Genomic DNA, 20,583 nt, shown 5'->3' with positions numbered 1-20,583 from the left:
TTGCCCATAGACCTCACCTTTGGTGAAGAAGTAAAACAGGTGTCTTTTTTATATTTCTTTATCCTGGCCAGGCTCAGTCATTACAATTTCATAGCATTTTGGTTTTGTTTTATTGCTGTTCCTCCCTTAACATAGTCATGGTTAATTGTGTCTATTGCTTTCCTGGCTCTGAGTACTTCCTCTTTCATTTCTGATGCTTTATTGTTGTGTGGAAATGGGCCCGACTTCTCCAATATGATGCCAGTGTAGCATGAGCTTTGTCTGGTCTGTTAGCCTGGAGAGCTTTCAGGACAGACCACAGGCTGTCATCTAAGGCTCTGTCCAAGTTTAGAAACATTCATTACCAGACTGTTGTCCACCAGGTGGTGACAGTTTCTGGACACAGTCCCTTGTTTACTAAGGAGAAAGGAGGGAAGGGAACAAGCATTTATGCATTGCCTACCCTGTGCCAGGCATTGTGCTATGAGCCTTACAAACATCACTTCATTGGAATCCACAAGAAGTTGTGATTCTTTGAAGGATTGAAGTGGATCCTTAAATCAAAGGAACGAAGCTATCATTGTGCTGTTTCAGATGTTAGTGAGTGAAGTGTGTAGATATATTTGGGGAGCAGAAGTACCTTCCCAGTATTCCTAAAATCAATCCATGCATGCAGCCCTTTACTTCTTCAAAGGCAATAAAATGTAGTGATTTTGAGTTTTAAGATTTGACATCCTAACTAACTTACATAGTAACCGTGCAAACTTGGGCAAGTCCTTTAACTCAATCTTTCCCTATATAAAATGGGAATAATAGTACTTCCACTACCTACTCCAATTCAGGAGCCATTTTTAAGTGCCTACTGTGCGTAAAGTTATGCATTAGAGAAATAAATATGAAAAGCATTTGAGAGGATCAAAGAAGAGTGCTTTGTAGTTATAAAAATACAAATATAAAAGTTTATTATTTATTTTTTGCTGTCATATCATTTTTATTTTCCCACTTCTACAACCAGCTCTGGGCCTGTTTCTTGGCCAGGTGGACCAATATATAACTGCTTTAGAGCAGTTTTGATTATTTCGTCTGCACCCAACAGGCACTTATTTTTTTTTTTAAATTTTATAGTATTTTATTTGATCATTTCCATGCATTTTTCATTAAAGACAAAGATCATTTTCTTTTCCTCCCTCCCACCCCCCATGGCCAACGCTTGATTCCACTGGTATCATATGTGTTCTTGACTCGAACCCATTGCCATCCAACAGGCACTTATATGTTTATTGAATCAATGAATAAATGTTAATCACTATACCATCTGCAAATACTTGACCTATTACATTGTCAGCATTCAGTCAAGTTTAATACTCCAGGGATGGTGATAACTCCTACCAAAGTTGTTATTCATGATGTTTGAAAAAATACACTTTCCCCTTGAAAATACATAATTAAATGTAACAGACTTTAGAAAGGAACTTAGTGAACTATGTCAAGGTTAATAATAAGTAAAATGTTATAAGGAGAGACAGGACGGCAACAGCTGTGAAACATTCTTAGAAACAAAGTCTTTGGTAGACATACTAAAGTCAAGTTCTGCTTGGTTTTTGCTGCTACCACGTTTTTACTGACCACAGAATCCTTCCACTAGCTATCACTAGAATAGCAGTCCTCTGCCAAGCTTTACTCGTACAGATTTGATGCCTGAAGTTGGAAAATCAGATATGTATGGGCTACTGTTGGAAGAAGACAAAGATCAAGACTATGAAAATGCCCTTGTTGAGATTGAATCTTTTGAGTTGCCCATTGAGACTACTTTAAGGTAAGTATTCATCCACATCCACTCATTTTTTCTGGAGAGTTGATAGAAGTCTTTCTACTTCAATACTTTCCACTGTGCCAGGATAAAATGTGTTAGACAAATGGGTAGTTCTATACCTCTATAAAGCTTTTGATTTTCAGAAAGGAATTTCACTTTCCCATGGTGATTACAGACAACTAACAACTATTCTTTTATTATGAGTAAAATTTAGTGAGTTCTATTTTTGTCTTCTGATTTAATACTAGCAAGCTTACTTTTCAAATAAACAACTTCTAAATTACAGTAGATATTGTTTGTTTTGTGCTTTAAAGTTTCAAGTGTTTTTGTTTCTATCAAATTCAATGAAAAACATCACTTTTAGGAAAGTGTGGTAGAAAATCTTTCAAAGTGAAGAAACAATTTACTTATGTAAACAAGCACCAAACAGAAGGTTTATTTTCATTGTCAGTGATAACTTGGGACTATGTTTAAAAGTGTATTTTTGATATCAGCATAAGAGATTTAAAAATAACTATTCTCATAATGTGGGTGTCAACTTACATCAATTCAAGAATTAGGCTGAATATAGAGTGTGAGAGAGGAAGCTTTGAAAATGCCATTCTATGTGCCTCTTAGAAACCTGTCACTGTAAGTACCAAATAGAAAGTATACAGAGTTGTTTTTTATAATGGTTTTTCAAAGTACCAGACTCTCCTCAAAACTTGAACAAGGTGTGTTTCCTAACATCTTTTTGTCATTTTTCTAAGGAAGGTACCACCATCTATGTTTCTTTCAGATCTAAGGCAGTTTAAACCTCAAAAGGACTATAAAATGACGGAACTGGAGAATATAAGATCTGGCAAAAAACTTAGGGATCATTTAGTCCTGCAGGTTCTTAACCATTTGTGTGTGTGTGTGTGTGTGTGTGTGTGTGTGTGTGTGTGTGTGAGAGATTCCTTTTGGCAGTCCAGTGAAAATCATGGACACTTAAGAATATTTTTAAGATTTTTAAATGCACAAAATAAAATTCAGAGAATTCCAAAGTCTACCAAAGGTTAGTGAAAAAGGAAACTAAAGGTTAGTGAAAGTAAAGAATATATATAAATACACACACACACAAAATATATATACACACACAAAATTTTCCTTTCCCCCACATCTAAGTTTACAGAATCCTTTGAGGAATATATCTGTGGACCCCAGGTTAAGAAATCTTGATGTAGTCCAACCTCTTGCTTCTATAGAGAAGGAAACCCAGACTGGGGGGGGGGGGAAGCTATTACTCAATTCAGATAAAAAAACCCATCAAATGCTTACCAGTAAGGCACTGTGCTGGGTACTAGGGTGAGGTGGAAGGAGTATGAAGGCAAAAGCAAAGAGCTTCTATTCTATTGGGGGTGGGACATACACCATACAAATCATTAACTACATACATACATGATTTGAGGAGAGGATATGTACTGGAACCTTGAGAAATCAGGAGAAGCTTCATTATATTTCTTTTTAATTCTCTCATTGGTGGTGCTAACATTCTCCATATTCTTCATTCTTCCTTCTTCTCATCTTTTTTTTTTGGGGGGACATCACCATTCCTAGTCAGTTTCTCTCTCTTCCCCCAACCCCTTCCTTAAAACAAATCAGTGTAGTCAACCAAAACAAATCCACACATTGGCCATATCTGAAAATTTCATTGGATTTCATTTTCATTTTGTTTCATATTTAATTTCAAATGGATTTCTTTCTATACATCTTGTCTAGTACCTTTTTTTCAACAGGTAAGAATTATGCTTCATTGCCCTTCTGGATTTGTGGTTGGTCATTGCATTGATCAGAGTTCTTGAGTCCCTTCCTTGTCTAATAGGTTTGAGTCCTCCCCAACTAAAGGGTTTGTAAATGAATCTAAAATGATTACATATGTTACTTATAAAACTAAGTTTCAAAACTGTTCCTTTTAGAAATATCCTGTGACTGTGTTAGAACATTTTGGAACTTGGGCATTTGCTTGGTACCCTCCTTTTTGAAGGAGAGGGCAAAAAAAATCTAATCACTTGGTGACTAAGAGTTAGCCAAATTTTTGCTGCTGTTACTCTTGTTCTTACCACTGTCGGACTCCTTACCCCTGGGTCCTGAAACCCTCTTTCCCCTCTATCCTCATGACCTTGGCTAACATGATTCCCTTCCTTCCTCAGAAGTATTCCTCTCCAGTGACCTTCATATTGGCTGTGAGTTAAACCTCCTAGATTGGTTTCTGCATTTCTTGGCTTTCAGTTCTTAGGAGAAACTGACCCTCCCCTTTCTAATCTGATCATCTCAGATGTTGATGCTGTAAAGCACATTATAGGAAAAAGATTGCTGGATTTTAAACAGAAAGTCTAAGCCTTGCTACCAAAAGTCACTTGTGGGATGAGTGACAACTTACTTCACTTTTCTGGGTCCCACTTTTCTCGTCTACAAAATAAAATGGTTGCTTTAGATCAGAGATGCTTAACTCTTTTTATATCTTGACCTGGACCCCTTTAGCAGGCTGATGAAGCCTATGGGCACCTTCTAGGAAGAATATTTTTAAGTAATTGAAGGAAACGCTGTTTCATTTAGAGATTAATGAAAATAAAGGTGTATTTTTTACCATCTAAGTTCACAGTGCCTCTGAAATCTACTCATAGACCCCTTGTGTGTTCTTGGACCCCAGGCTAAGAACCCTTGGTCCAGATGATGATCTCTGTGGTATGCATCAGCTCTAAGTCCTACAAAACTTAATTTAAATAAATAAATAAAAAAAATAAAATTAAACTTTCCTTCAGACAGCTTCAACACATTGACTATACATAATCCACAATCTCTCATTGAATCCTATGTGAGTGTGTGCGTGCGTATGTGTGTGTGTGTGTGTGTTTAATCCCTTACCTTTTACCTTCTTTCTTACTAAGTATTGGTTCTAAGATAGAAGAGTGTCCAGGGTTAGGAAATTCAAGTTAAGTGATTTGCCCAGGGTCAGGGAAGGTAGACTGGGGTGGGGGACAGGGGGAGGCAGCAGGGGAGAGAAAGAGCCTGGGACAAAGCAGGAACAAGGGGTCAGGGAGAGATCAGGGTCAGAGCTAGAGCTACGGTAGAAAAGGGCATGATGCTTCAAGGATGAGCAACTGATAGAACTGGTTAGAACACTACAAGGAAGGGGGCGAAGAAAGAGCATAGAAACTGCCCAGGGCACGCGTTGCCCTATAGTTATCTTTCTCCTGCCCTCAAATGTTGCTTAACTATTTATCTATAATATTTGTAAGGGGGCAAGACAGGGATGAAAGAGCAACAATAATGGCTGTTGTTGAGTCACAAGAGCAAATTCTTGTTTTCTTAAAAATACCAAGAATCTTGCTTGCTTGTGCAAAGTTTTCATTCTAGAGCAGTTTAGCTTCTTGAGGGAAGGTCCCCTGCCAAATTTAGCCCTATAATTCTCCATGAGAGGCATCATGGCACAGTAGAGAAACAGCTAGACTCTGAAGACATGGGTTCAGGTCCCATTTCTGACACATGCTGGCTATGTGACTTTCGGTAAGACAGTTAACCTTTCAGTGTTCTAGGCAATATTCTAAGCTCAACTGGAGAGAAAGTATCAACCTGCATTGGCTGAGGGAGTTTCTTTATCTAGGTAATCACTATAACAATGAAATCACAAGTGTTGAATTGCTATTGGGCATTGTACATGGTACACCATTAATAAGTACAGTGAGATGAGTTGAAGACTGAGGCCAAGTATTGTGCAGACTAGACGGAGAAGAGTTTCTGGGTTGGAAAAGCCAGATGTCTCACATATATAAGTGAAAGTTCTTGGGGTCATAAATTTAGAGTTGGAAAGGACCTTAGAAGCCATAAAGTCCAACCTCCTAATTTACAGATGAAAAAACTGAGGCCCAGAGAGGTTAAGTGAACAACTTGCTCAGGATCATATTGCCTTATGTGCCTAAAATGAGATTCAAACCCAGGTCTTTAAGTATCCAAATCTGGTAATCCAACTATTACTACAAACTACTGCTGTTACTACTATAATTCTACTTCAAGTATAGTCTAGGGAGAAAAGTGAAGAACGAAGGACAAAAAATCAGAGGACTGCCATAATTAGAGGGAGACAAATAAAGGGGATGAATGTAAATGAGTCTCTACAAGAAGAGATCTAGAGAAATAGGAAGGAAAACTCAAGTGTCCAAGATCACAAACCAGAAGAAATGTTTTGAACTGTGTCCTGGTAATTGAATTGTGTTACATTTTTACTCTCTGGCCCTCCCCCAAGTGATGACCCTGAAGTTTCAGCACTTCTATCAGCAAACAGGATATTCTATCTCTTTAGCTTCAGTATCATCAGGAATGATTTTTAACGTGCCTTTCGGAATAGATGGTTACTATGAAAAACAAACCCTCCATAGACAAAATTCCAGTGTGGGAAGTCCTAAAAGAATATATACATAACCAGAACAGATCTACTAATATTTTTGCTCATATTAATTTCTCCAAAGTATGAGATGTCCCTTTTGTTAAGTTTTATACCATTCCTTTTTTTTCCCCTCTTTTCTATATAGGATAAAAACCAAACAAACTATAATTCAAGAAATACGTTAGAATGGGCTTTTATTTAAATAGGTATACACTAGTGGTGTTAAAATCTAATAGAAGTTGGGTAACACAGTGGATAGAGTTCCAGGCCTGGAGTCAGGAAGACCTGAGTTCAAATGTAGCCTCAGATTTTCTTAGATGTATGACCTTGGGCAAGTCACTTAACCTCAATTTCGTAGCCCTAAACCACTCTTCTGTGTTGGCGTTGATACTCCAAGTTCAAAGTATAAAGTCCAAGACAGAAGGCAAAGGTTTTTTAAAAAGACAAATATAAGTGGATCCTGGCCAGTGACATAATGATTTAGAAAAATACAAATTAGCAATTTGTTGTATTGTGCTTTCATTATAAATATTTCTCAATTATAAAATTTTTATAGACCCATACCTTCCTTCTTAGAATCAATACTGTGCATTGGTTCTGAGGCAGAAGAACTATAAGGACTGGGCAGTGGGGGTTAAGTGATTTGCCCAGGGTCACATAGCTAGAAGTATCTGAAGCTAAATTTGAACTCAGGACCTCCCATTTCTGGACTTAGCTCTCTATCCTTTGAGCTACCTAGCTATTCATTCCTCCTCTTTCCCCCTACCCCCATTACATTTTAATTTGATTCAGGTTGTATTTGGGAGTTTTGCAAGACCAATTTAGAAACTTCTGGTGTACACAATAGGTCCCATAAATTTGGTGGCAATAATGAGATAGTAGAAAATAATTATATCATTAATTTTGAGTCATAGATCATAGATTTGGAGTTTGATGGGACCTTAGAGGTCATTAACCCCACCCTCCTCATTTGAAAGATGTGGGAACTAAAGGCCAGAGAAGTTTAATGCCTTCTTAAGATCACACAAGTCATAAGAAACAAAGGAAGGATTTGAATCTAGGTCTTCTCATTCTAGAGGTAGCATTACTTATCTCTATACCATTTAGAAGGGAGAGTGGATGTACTTTGAAAATGTTCTAATGTTTCATATCTTAAAAGTTTATTATAATATATTTTACTAAAGTCATAATAAGATCATAGTTTTCAAGCTGGAAGAATGACCTTCAATATCATCATCAAAGCAGCTAGGTGGCACAGTGGATAGAGCACTGGCTGTTTATATAGTCAAGAAGATCTAAGTTCAAATCCTGCTTCAGATTCTTAATACTCGAGACCTTGGGCAAATCATTTAACGTCTACCTCAGTTTCCCTATCTATAAAATGGAAATAATTTAAGCAACTGCTTCCCAGGGATAAGAAGAGACAGTTTATAGGGATAATTTACATATATAGCACATTGCTAATTTCCCCAGTACTATATAAATACTAGCTATTATTATTACTACTTAAACCCAACCCCCCTCATTTTTTAAGTGAGGAAATTGAAGCCCAGAGAAGCTGCATGATTTGTTCAAGGATACCCAAGTTGAAAGTAACAGAGGCAGGATTCAAATACAAGGCATCTGACTCCAAATGCATCATGTTCCCCCACTTTGCTTGTAATGAGTGAAAGTTGAAATGATTGAGAACACAAAAGTTCCCTCTTCCAAGCATATCAATTTATTAATCAATGCATGGTCACTGCCCAACAAATTGGGATGGGGCCAGTGCCTCAACTGAGGGCTGGACCCTGAAAACAGGAGACAGATTTTTTATATGTTAAAACAATCAAATAAGACCAATTAATTAAGAGGAAACAATATAACACTAGGTATTCTGCTGTCTAATTGGATGAACGATTAGGAACATGTTGGGAGGGGGAAAGTGAACAGGTACAATGCCCTGAATTCAGAAAAAGAGGTGTTCCCTCCTCCCCAGTGTCTGTAAACAATAAAAGGAATGTGGAAATAATAACTGGATTGATCAATATGGGGCCAGTTTTCAGATAAGACGTATGAGTTGCTTGAGATGTACAATTGTGAAAAAAATGAATCAATTTTGGGATCTGACTGCATTTCTGTTCAACATAACTTAGGTCCTTGATTAAGGGTCTCTAAATAGCAGGTACAGGTGATCTAGTTTCCCAGCCACACCAATAAGGTTTTCTCCTAATTTCCTCACAGTATACAGATTGGACTAGACCCATAATTGAATAGAAGGGGAACTGGGCTAGCTCCAGAATTGAGCCACAAGATGGAGTCACTGTGGTTCACTCCATTGCCTCAATTTCCACTAGTACTTGTCCGAATCCTCTCAAATCCCTCCATTTTCTCCATACTTTTCTACAAGGGCTTTTAAAAGAGGTATGTTTGTGAAATGCCCCCAATCAGTAAAGCTCCTCCTCGCTCTGCCCCACATCCCAAAGAAAGCTGTGATTAGTTTTGCCGAACTATTGCTTATAGAATATGGCATGGAGGTGACCTTGAGTCCTTGAACGTTATGCCAGTGGACTGTATAATGTGGCCCATCTTCCTTTGGTGTGTTTGGTATTTTCTGCTAAGGGGAAAAAAAGTGCCTGAATGATGGAAACAAATTACTTTAAGTAAAGTGTAAGGGGGAAAGTGGAAGACCAAGGACAAATCAGGGCAGGGTGTCATTATCTTTGTCCTCCTAGAAGAGGAGATCAGTTCTGGGGCTCCACTAGTCTACCTGTCCTACTGGGGGTTGGAATCCTTAAGCCTTGTGTTAGTGGAATGGCAATCAGTGACTTGTCTTAGAGAACAAAAGGAGAGACTCTCTTTCCTTGAGAGTAGGAGGCCAGAGAACAGGGGAATATGCTGACCATGTCACAGAAAATCCAAGGGTTGCTTGTTTTGAGCTATAATCTGAGTCCTTGTGGTGAACTCTGGTCTGGATAGTCACATGGTTTTGACTCAAGCACCTCTTTGACTACTGGAAGAGAGGAAATGGAGAAACCTGTCATGTTTCAAATAAGGATTCACCGGAGATAGTATGTAAGGAAAGAACTGTGCTGTAAAACAGAAAACATCAATAAAACTTAAACTAAAAACCAAAATTCAGTGAGCCCCAAATGCTCATATAAGAGAATGGAATAGTAGCAGCAGTAATGGGAAGAAGGTGTAGAAAACAGTCCCTGGCTTTGGTAGTCTCTTTTTTTCACTGCTCTAAGGCCCCTAAGCCAGTCTATATTCCCCATTAATTCAATTTAATTTAACAAATATTTATTAAATATCTGGTACAGTATACACAAAGCACTGGAGATAGAAGGACAAAAACAAATGGTACCATTCTCAAGTAGCTTATATTTGCAAAGGGAATGAAATAAACCCAATACTTCAATGAACTTGGGATCTTACCAATAGAGGCACTTCCTTCTAAAGTGAAGATTGTAACCCACTTGTGCCTTCTTATGCTGAGTTCCTTGTACATGGACCCCTCAGTTCCTTCAGAGAGGATTTAAGGATCAGAAAGCTGAAGTCTTGCTCTTGTCTTTCAATAACTTTTCCAGCATTGGCTTATTTCCAACCATGTTATCTTTACCAATTTTTTAAAGGACTTTTTTGAGCATTATTTTTGGTTTTTCTTTTTTTGTATTTTTCTTTTAGATATCTTGAAAAATGACAAAATTCTTTTATCTTCAGCCTGGAGCTCTTCCATGTGTATCTGCTTTCACCCACTTATACTATTTGGCTTTAGCTGCATTTCTACTTCTTATTTATCTGTGTTATATTCTTTTATGTACTAACATACATGCATACATATTCTAGACAAATAAATATTCATATGGGGTAACTTGAGGAGGGATTGAGCACAAGGGAATCCCAGAGGAGCTTTCACAGAGGAGGTTGAAACTTCAAGGAAGATGAAGGTTCTGAGAGGAAGAAGGAGGTTTCAGACTTGGGAAGCAGCTTTTGCCAATGCAAGGAGTGGGTAGGTGGAATGTTGATTATGGGGTTCAACTGGTAGACCAGTTTGACTAGAACGCAAAGTGCAGGAAGGGAGTAAGGTAGAATAAGACTATTGAGATAAAATGAAGGCAGATTGTATGAGGCTTTAAAAGCCAAGCTGAGGAGTTTAGTTTTGTCACATTAGCAAAATGAAGCTATTGAAGTGTGTTTTTTTTTTTTAGCAGGATAAGGACATTGTCAGACATGTCCTTGGAAAGATTGTTTTGGCATCCATATGAAGGATGAATTGGAGAGGGGAAAGACCAAAGGCAGTGAGACCAATTAAAAACCACACTAGTCCAGGACAGAAGTAATGAGGGCTTAAACTGTAGTTTTGACTGTAAAACTGGATAGGACCTTGGAGATCATGTTGCCTAATTCCCTCATTTTACAGCTAAGTAAATTAGTATTTCATTTTAATTAATATTATGTAATCTATTTAGTAATTCTCTAATTGTTAGACATGTAGATTATTTCTAATTGTTTAATTATAAAAGTATCTATGAATTTTTTTGCATCGAATCTTCCATTTTTTCTTTCTAGGTTATTTTCAGGATTAAATCTTAGCAATAGAATCACTGAATCAAAGGACAGAATCAGTTTTGTATTTTAAGATAGATTGATGAATTCCTCTCTAAAAAGTTTATGCCAATCTACAGTCCTACCAACAAAGTAATGTGATCTTGCAGGATTGTCTCACCTTTTTCACTTGTGGACATGACCACTGTCTATGTGTAATGTCTACCTGAGACACACATATGAACACATATGAATTAACTTAGTGGGCTGCTTTTCCAATTGCATGTTGTAACCTGAGCAATACTTCCCTCCCTCATTTTGTTTTCGAATGGGGATGGTTGTGTATCTCTTTCAAATTGCTTCGAGTTCCATTGAGGAGGCCTTGCATTTTTCCCAGAGTTAAGATAATTAATTTTTAAAAATAGAAGTATTTAGAGAAACTGGTCTTTTGTGTGAAAAGTACTATTTGTGATCTTATTTGTTATTCTGGAGAACTTTTCTTTTTGAGATATATTACAAATGGATTCAAATTATTTAGAAATGGTATTACTTGAGTATGGATTTATTCTAGATGTATATGGTCAGGTCTGGCCAGTCTTTCTTACTTCATCTTCTTTAATGCTATGGTCTCTTCTTCAAATAGTAAATTAGGTACCATTGTAATTCATCAGCATCCTTGTAGATAAAAATTGGTCACTATAAAAATGTAAAAATGTAAGCAGATTGGTTTTATTTCAGACTCCACTTATCCTTCCAGTTACATCTATAAATATTCTTTATAAAATCTCTTCTTAAGAAATGAAAAAAAGTATTAATCAAGTGCTTACTAAGTGCTTGTCATTGTGATAAACTCTGGGATATAAGTACAAATAAGAAAAAAGTTTCTGCCTTTAAGGACTTTATACTTTACTGGAGGAAGATGAGAAATAAAGGGGAACTATAAAACAAGGTGTGGAGAGGGCTAGAGATGTGTGTGCAGTGGTATGGTTGAGAGAGAGCTGGGAAATGGTACAGGGGCCTGTGATAGTGCAGGTTCTGTTAGAATCCAGATTAGGAGGATGGTCAGACTATAGGATAGTTTAGAAATGATAGAGAAGTGACAAATGCAGAATCAGGGCTTATATTTTCCCTTATTCCACTTTTTGAGTATAGATTATCATGAGAAGTATATCTTGCTTGCAACAATCACCCATCTCTCTTTTGCTCTTTGCTATTAGAGACTATTGTTCCAAGATTCATAACTGTATGGCACCACCAGAACATTTATTTTATAAAGAAGGTCCTTTTCTAGGGGAGCAATTTGGGATTATTAAAATACTGTATAAAAATTAATGAAAATATTTTTAAATTCCGTAAATAAATAGTTAAAGGTGGGGAGGGAAGATTTCAAACACCATGCTTATGCAGGTATAGAAAGGGATAGCTCAAATTTGGGGTGGGAGGGACTAGATGAATAATCGAGCCTAAAGAAAGAAGTTAACAATTTAAATAAATAGATCTGGGGACAGGGCATGTGTGTTTTGGGGAGAGAACCTGTGGGAACAGATTAACATCAAAGTAATATAAGCAAAACTAGCCACATGTATAAAATTCTGATTTTAAAGAGGAAGAGGTTAAAAATCAATAGAAAATAGAGGATATATGACTAAGAACCACTTCCCAGTAGAAAAGTGGTTAAAGGATATGAATGAGCAATTTTCAAAAGCAGTTGCAAATTCTTCACAATCAAAAGATTGCTCCAAATCACAAATAACAAAAAAGGTGCAAATTATAATTATTAATTATATTTCACCTTATATTTGGAAAAAATGAAAAAAAGATGGAAACAGTCAATGTTAGAAGAGCTACAAAAAGCCGAGGCTGCTAATGTACTGTTGTTAGAATTTTGAATTGGTTCAAACATTCTCACTAAAATGCCCAGGATCTATTTACCCAGAGATCCCATTTTTAGACAAGTAAAGAAGGGAAGAGGAGGGAAGGATGGGAGCAGAGGAGAAAACATGCATTTATATAGTTTCCTGCTATGGGTCAGACACTGTGCTAAGTGTTTTTTTAGAAATATTAAATTAAATGTCCTTCTACAGAAGCCAAAGACAGGTACTGTATATAACAAAAAATTTTTAGCATTCCTTTTTGGGGTAAAAAAGAACTAGAAAGTAGGTCCTCATCTTTGGGGAATAGCTAAACAAACTCTGATATTTGAATGTAATGGCATATTAATACACTGTTAAAAAGGATTAATATAAATAATTAATAAAAGTTTGGGAAAACTTATAGGAACTAATGCAAAGTAACATAAATGGAACTAGGAAAATATATGTATATATGACTACAACAGTGCAAATGGAAGAACAATAAAAAGAAATTGGATAATGTATAATTATGATGACCAAGTATGTTTATGGAGAGATAAGAAAATGCACCTTTTTTCTTTTCATTGAAGAAATGGAAGAGTATGGGAAAGGAAAGATATATATTGACAGGTCATTATGTCCTTTGGTTTTGCTGAGTTTTTTTGTAATCTTTGTTACAAGGAAAAGCTCACAAGGTAGAAGAGGGATATACTGTATCTGGAAGTAGGTATGTAATAAAAGCAAAAGACTCCAATAAAATTTTAAAATAAAATTTTAAGTGCAACACAGTCTCCAAATGCTATGCAATCCAATTACTTCCTTCAATTTAATTCTAAAACAAAATGTCAATTTGCAATATCTGTTCCAAATATATGTACTAAATGTACTAATTTAGTAATTGAGTCTTGAAACTTATCATCCTAAAAAACTTTTGATTATGACTTCTTGCAGGATAAAATCCAAACCCATTGTCTTGTGGTTTAAGATACTCCACAATCAGGCACTAATTTACCTTTTCAAAATCTCCCATCTTGCCTCTGCTCTAGCCAAACTGGTTTGCTGACTTTTCTTCAGTTAAACTTGTACTTTATTTCTGAGCTAGTCTCTTTCCTTTCTACCCTTATTATTTCTCCTTCATTCAATTTTTACCTTTTCAGTTACCACCCCAACATATAGAGATTCATCTTCTCCTTGAAGTCTTACAACACTTATTTTCTATAATAATTATTTGGCATTTATTATAGGCTGCTTAGTCATGAACCTCCTTTTATTTTCCTTAAGCTAATTTAATCTTCAATTGTTACTTAAGAGTAGTGATTGGGGCCAAGTGGATAAGTGTGTAGGACTCAGAACCAGGATTCAACCTCATCAGTGACAAAGGCTGCAACCTTCTCTAGTTTTCAGGCACCACTGAAGGCTTAGATCTACTTAGATGGCTTGTTGTCCCCATGGGCAGAGGGAGTTCTCAATTACAGTACAAGGTTTATTCCTTACTTGTCTTTCCAATTAGATGATAGATTCCTTGAGGCCAAAAGCCATGTCTTATTTATCTAAGAATTAATCTGTTAGAGATAGGAGGGACCTTGGAAGTACCTAGTCAAGTTCTCTATTTTGTTGTTGTTGTTGTTGTTGTTGTTGTTCATGGCACAGGTTTCTTTGCAGTGCAAAATTGGGTCTTGAACACATGCAGTTTCCCATCAACTAGAATAACTTTTTTTTCTTGATATCTTCACAAGCTCAAGGTCTGATGTATTTTGAGATAATATATAATAGACAAATTTGGTTTATTTTGCCCATACTATATTTATGATGTTATATTTGAGTATGTAAAATTTATATTAAACACACTTTTCTTTAATTTGTAGCAAATAACACTCAAAATTTTGTGGCACATTTAGGGATGGCACAGTAGTTTCCTGTGGTACTTCCTTTGAGAACCACTAGTATTTTTTAAGTATTTATATATTTTGTCATTGCCTGAAATCCCAGTGCTTTGGAACTGAGGTTACATTTGTTTTTATATCATCTCCATTTCCAAATACATTCCTCTTTCTCTCCCAAGAGAAACACACCTTATAATAAAGAAGAAAAAAAAAGGGGGGGGGGAAGGAATTTAATAAAACTGAAAATAACTAATCCTCACAGTATGTGCAATGTTTCACATCCATGAGTTCCCCATCCTGTAAAATATATTTCCTCATCTCTTCTTTGGGGTGAAACTTAGTCATTATAAAACCCCACATTAAAAAAAAATTCCATTTGTATTGTCCTAGCCATCATGTGTAGTTTTCCAGGTTTTTGACAATGGCACCTACTTTGTTTCCAAGTCTTTGCTATCAGAAAAAAACCTCTGCTATAATATAGTGTATTATATATGTATATATGAACACACATATAAGCATTTACAGGGACTTTCTTTTTGTCATCGACTTCCTAGGAATATATGCCTAGCTCTGGAATATCTGGGTAAGTCAAATTCATATTTCAGCCATTTTCATTGCCATAATTTCAAATCACTTTTTAAAAAAACCTTCTGTCTTAGAATCAATACTAAGTATTGGCTCCAAGGCAGAAGAGTGGTAAGTTCGAGGTAACTGGGGTTAAGTGACTTGCCCAGGATCACACAGCTAGGAAGTTTCTGAAGTTAAATTTGAATCCAGCCCTCCTCATATCCAGGTCTGGCTCTCTATCCACTGAGTCTCTTGGCTGCCCCACCTTTTAAAATTACTTTCTAGAACTTTCCAGATCAATTCACAGCTCCACAAACAATGTGTTTAGTGTATCTGTCTTTCCTAGCCCCTTCCATACTATCTTTTGTTCTCTTTGTCAACTTGCAGGGTGTCAGTCAAATTTCAGAACTGTTTTGACTTCCATTTTCCTAATAGCGTTTCGGAGCCTTCTTTCCCTATCAGAAGTCCAAGTGAAAAACCAAGTTAAATCTACTAGCACTTTACTAAGCGCTTATTCCGCAGGTGCTGTGCGCTAACATAGTAGGTGCTTAATTGAACTGGTAATGGAATGGCATTAACAGCGCCTGCCCTTCAGGCGTTTCCATTCTAATTCTCCAGCGGCCTGGGTGGGCAGACGGCCCAGTGAGTTAGCCCAAAGGCCAGTCCGGGATGGCCTGGTCTTAGCTGCTGCTCGCATCTTCGAGTCACCATTTTTACCTGTTATGATTTGAAGCCCCTTTGGCTTTTTTACATAAAACGGGATTCTAGCTTAGGATGGGTCTTCGCACCACAGCGCTGTCAGCCAGTGGGGTCTTGACGGCCGCCCCCTGATCCCATACGCCGGTCGGGCCCACACTGGCTCTTTGCCACGTGGGAAGGTCCGGAGGGGGCGGTGTGGGAGTGGGGCAGGACCAGGCGCTCTTACTTCTCCCGCCCCCGTGCGCGCCGCTCCCTTCTCCGCTCCCCACCTACCCCGCCCGCCCCCGCCCCGGCCCCGCCCGCTCCCGAGCTCGCGGCTCCGGGGCGCGAGCGCCGCCGCGGCTGTTGGCTCTGCCTCAGTCCAAGATGGCGGAGGGCGGCGATGGCCTGGCGGCCGTCCCCGAACACGAGCGGATCCTGCAGGAGATCGAGAGTACCGACACCGCCTGCGTGGGACCCACCCTTCGGTAAATCCACGCAGCTTCCTAGTCTTCTCTGGTCCCCTAGGGTATCGGGCCCAGTGCTGCGGCCGTCCTCAAAGCCGCCGAGGGAGGGGGCTGCGTGCAGAGAAGCTCGGCCCTGACAGGTGACGGCTGGCGGGGGCGCTGGGCTTCTGCGGGATAGGGCGGCTGCACCTGCCCCTTGGTCGCGTCGCCGCGGGCGGGAGCCTGAGCTGTCACCGGACTCTGGGGGGAGGGGCTGACGGCAGCAGCCGCTTTGACATTTGGGCCTTTTCCATTCCACCTCCCCCGCAGCCCTGCCCGCTCCTGCCGGGAGGGGTCACGGCGGGGGTGCCGAGGGGCAGTCTGGCTGCAGCTCTGGTTGGAGGCAGCCGCCTTGCTGGTTGCGCCTCACTGTGGAAGGTTCAGTGCGATCCTTCCGCGTGACCGAAGTCCCGGGATGGTTCTGCTCCACCAACATTTATTACTATTATCGCCCTGAACCGGTGTAGACGGCGGAGCGAGATGGGAGAGGAGCTGAAATTTTTTTAGTGCGATGCAGTATAGACAGTATAGTAGTATATCAGACGGTCACGGAACGGAGCAGCATTGATGGGCCACGGAATTGAAATTTTAGTTTAATTTAAAATAAAAGCAGCATTGTCTTTTCCATAAACCTACCAGTTTGCTTAAAAGCCACCAATAAACAATTTTGTTTTAAAGGCATCTTTTTTAAAAATCATTTTTCTTTCTTGCTATACTCCTTTCTCCTCCTGACCGGCATGGCATTCCGAGTTAGAGAGAGAGAGAGAGAGAGAGAGAGAGAGAGAGAGAGAGAGAGAGAGAGAGAGAGAGGAAGGGAATAGAGGGAGAGAAAGAGAGAGAGGCAATCTAACAAAATTAACCAACATATCTACTGTAACTGACAGCACATGCAATTTTCTGCTCCTTTCCTGTTTTTGTCCTTGTTACTTAACAGAAGGCATTGCAGGTAGTAAGTAATTGGTGCTTCATTCATTCCATGCCTCCTTTTTCTCCCCTATCCTGCTCCTACCGTCCTACCCCCATCCCCCCCAAAGTGGAGGAAGTGATATTTTCTTAACTCTTCTCTAGGGCCAGGCTTGATTGCTGTCATCATACTGCATTTAGTTTCCTGTTTTTGTTATTTCTATTATATTATTGTCAAAATGACTTTTTTTACTAGTTCTGCATACTTCCCTCAGGATCTGTTCATAAAAGGCTTCTTTTGCTTTTCAGAATGTTCATACTCTTATAGGCAGTAACATTCCATTGTACTAAGTACCACATTTTGTTCATTCAGTATTCCATAGGAATCTACTTTCCCCTCTGTTCTTTTTCTGTTATTTGTTATGAGTATTTTTTGCATATAGGACTTTTCTATCTGTCTTTGACTTCTTTTAGGATATATGACCAGTAATGGGATCTCTGGTCAAATGATATTTGGATGGCTTAAGAGAGAAGAGATGTAAGTAGATGGATCCATCAGGATGCAATTAGAGTACTTTGAGGAAAGGGATTTGGATTAGGCTAAAGGCCATATGAATGAAAAGAATGGGATGATTCAAGAGACATTATCAAGGGGGCAGCTAGGTAGGTTAGTGGATTGAGAGCCAGTCCTAGAGACTAGAGGTCCTGGGTTCAAATATAGCCACAGACACTTGCATGACCCTGGGCAAGTCACTTAACCCCCATTGCCTAGCCCTTACTGCTCTTCTGCCTTGGAACCAGTACTTAGACTGGATTCTAGGATAGGAGATGAGGATGTTAAAAAAAAAATGTATCAAGTTAGAATAAGGATTTAGTAACTGATTAGATGTGGGTGGTTAGGGAAAGGGAAGAATCAAGGATGATTCCAAGTTTGCAAACTTGAATGACTGATAGTGTGCCCTCATCAGAAATGGGGAAGTCTGGATGAAGGATGGATTTGAGAGGAAACATGCCTTTGGGACATTCACATGGAAGTATCCAGCAGGCAGTTAGTAATTTGGCAGGACTAGATTTCAGGGGAGAGGTTAGGACTGGATATTTCATCACTTATTTATCTTTTGTGATTTGAGCCCCTTTGGCTCTTTACACAAAATGGATTCTAGCTTATTTTTTTCTCTCAGCACTCATTTCCCCCCAAATACATACACACATAAGCTAAGTTAGCTACAATTTGTACATCCCTCACTCTTGTTGGTAGATGGATTTAGACTGTCAGTATTTTTTACTCTAGCTTTTTTTCTCCCTTCTTCTCTGTTTGATTTTTGATAATGTTACTCTCTTAATACCTCATATTCATTTTCTAGTTAATCTTAATCCATTTTTCAGATATTCTCATTATCTCCAGAATACTAGTTCTTTGGGACTTTGTTCATTTCCTGTGCTATTATTCCTTTCTCCATACAACTCTGTCATCTTTTAATCACTTAGTTATCCTATAACTTCCCTTTGCTGTTGAAACTTTGTATTATCACATGGAGCCAATTAAGTATAAATTGGTATGTTCTCAAGAGATTTTAGAAGTGGTTGGGTAGTATTTTGATTAGCTGAAGTCCTTATGGGGAGTCATTATGCAACAAGAACTTGAAGTAGCTAGGTTAGTGAGGCAAGAGAAAGAGTGGAAGAGAGAGTGGTCAGTTGGTAATCATTGAGGCCTAGAATTAGGAGGGCTTTTGCTGGAGTTTGGACTTCTAACCAGTCCTAGAAAGCAAGTCATGGGAATGTGGATAAAGCAATGAACTAAAACCACAGAATACAATTTAAAGTTTGTTTGGTCTTCTAATCTGGCATCTTTCTGCCTGAATCTTTTTGGGTGAGGAATAGCACTGGATTGTGAGCTCCATGTAGGGAACTTCTTTGGCTAGTGGCATCCTCTGTGGCTCTAAACTGGCCTTACAAAGTCTTTGCTGCCAAGGGTATCCCAGGAAAATATTTTTGTTTTGAGTTCCTTTGAGAGGATTTGCATTGCTTTCCAGCAAGCTGAAAGTGAACCAATTTTTTGGGCCTGAACTGAATTTTCTTTTTTCTGGCCCATTGGACCTGTGAATACATAATGGACCATCTTTTCCAACAGACTGCTTCCATTATCATCTCCTTTTTTTCTTTAATATTCAGTTCCACTCTTTGGCTAGGTCTCTTCCTGTCCTCCAAAATCCTTCATTAATCCTAATATCTCTGCCAGCTAGCTTTCTGTATCTCTCTTCCCCTTCTCAGATAAACTCCTTGAAAAAATCATCTATACTGGTTACCTCCATTAAACTTTCCATACTCTCTTGTAAAACCTCTGTAGCCTGACTTCTGCCTTTGTCACTCAACTGAAACTGCTCTCTCCAAAATTACTAATTAACTCTTTTTAAAAATTATTTTTATTTTCAGTCCCAGATTCTCTACCTTTCTCCAACCTTCACCTACCCATTGAGAAGGCAAGCAGTATGATACCCATTATTCATATGAAGCCATGCAAAACAGTTCCACATTAGCCATGCTCGAAGAAAAAAGTAAGAAAAACAAAGAAAGGGGGAAAATATACTTCAATCTGCACTCTGAAACCATTAGTTCCCTATGTGGAAATGTATATTATTTTATATCATGAGTCCTTTGGAGTCATGGTAGATAATTATATTGATAAGTTACTAAGCCTTACACAGTTGATTATCTTCACAATGTCACTGTGTAAAATATTTTCTTGGTTTTGCTCACTTGACCTTGAATAAGTTAATGTTAAGCTTTCCCAGGTTTTTCTGCGACCATCCTCTTCATCATTTTTTTAAAGTTATAATAAAAGGTCTTTAATCTCAGTCAGAAAGATTTCAGTCTGTTTTCTCTCATAGCACCATGTACCATGGTACTTCCATTTCTCCCCCTTCATAATTTCTTAAAGCAGGATGGCATTCAATCACATTCATATACCGTTACTTGTATAGCCATTTCCCAATTGTTGAGTACCACCTCAGTTTTTCAATTCTTTGCCATCATGAAAACGGCTTCTACAAGTATTTTTGTACATCTAGATCCTTTTCCTTTTTCTTTCATCTTCTTGGGGTATAAGTGGTGTTCCAGGTATGCATAGTTTTATAGCCCTTTTGGTCTAGTTTAGTTCTAAAGTATTCTCCAAAATGTTTAGAATGGTTTGGAGCTCTACCAGCAGTGCATTAGTGTACCCAAAACACATCTTCCCCATTTGACATTTTACTTTTCTGTCATGTTAGCCAATCTAATAGGTATGAGGTGGTACTTCAGAGTTATTTTAATTTCTATAATCAGTAGTGATTTAGAGCATTTTTCATACACTTTTGATTTCTTCTTAGAAAACTGCTCCTTCATATCACTTGATCATTTATCAATTATTAATAATTTTCTCTTTATTACTAAATTCTATGGCCTTTTTTAGACCTTATCTTTCTTGACTTCT

At 38.3% G+C, this 20,583-nt stretch overlaps 1 protein-coding gene across 5 annotated transcripts in view; it reads left to right on the top strand.

The window, feature by feature from the left end:
- The first annotated feature begins 1,576 nt into the window (after nucleotides 1-1,576).
- Nucleotides 1,577-20,583, top strand: part of EXOC6 (exocyst complex component 6) — a 214,003-nt gene continuing 194,996 nt past the window's right edge. Inside the window, exons 1-2 of one of the 5 annotated variants that reach the window (XM_056802435.1) lie at nucleotides 16,081-16,193; nucleotides 19,548-19,669. Coding sequence is in view for 4 of the 5 variants with exons in the window: in XM_056802427.1 (XP_056658405.1) it covers nucleotides 1,674-1,795 (122 nt within the window). In the remaining variant the exon portion in view is untranslated. Of the gene's footprint in view, nucleotides 1,796-15,902; nucleotides 16,194-19,547; nucleotides 19,670-20,583 lie in introns of those variants that run through there. The other 4 variants (XM_056802427.1, XM_007478800.3, XM_001375293.5 and 1 more) reach the window with 4 other exon arrangements.

This window comes from Monodelphis domestica, chromosome 1 (assembly GCF_027887165.1).
Source record: "Monodelphis domestica isolate mMonDom1 chromosome 1, mMonDom1.pri, whole genome shotgun sequence".
NCBI classification, from domain to species: Eukaryota; Metazoa; Chordata; class Mammalia; order Didelphimorphia; family Didelphidae; genus Monodelphis; species Monodelphis domestica.
The sequence above is the reverse complement of the archived record's forward strand: the minus strand, read 5'-3'. Positions and strand labels throughout refer to the sequence as shown.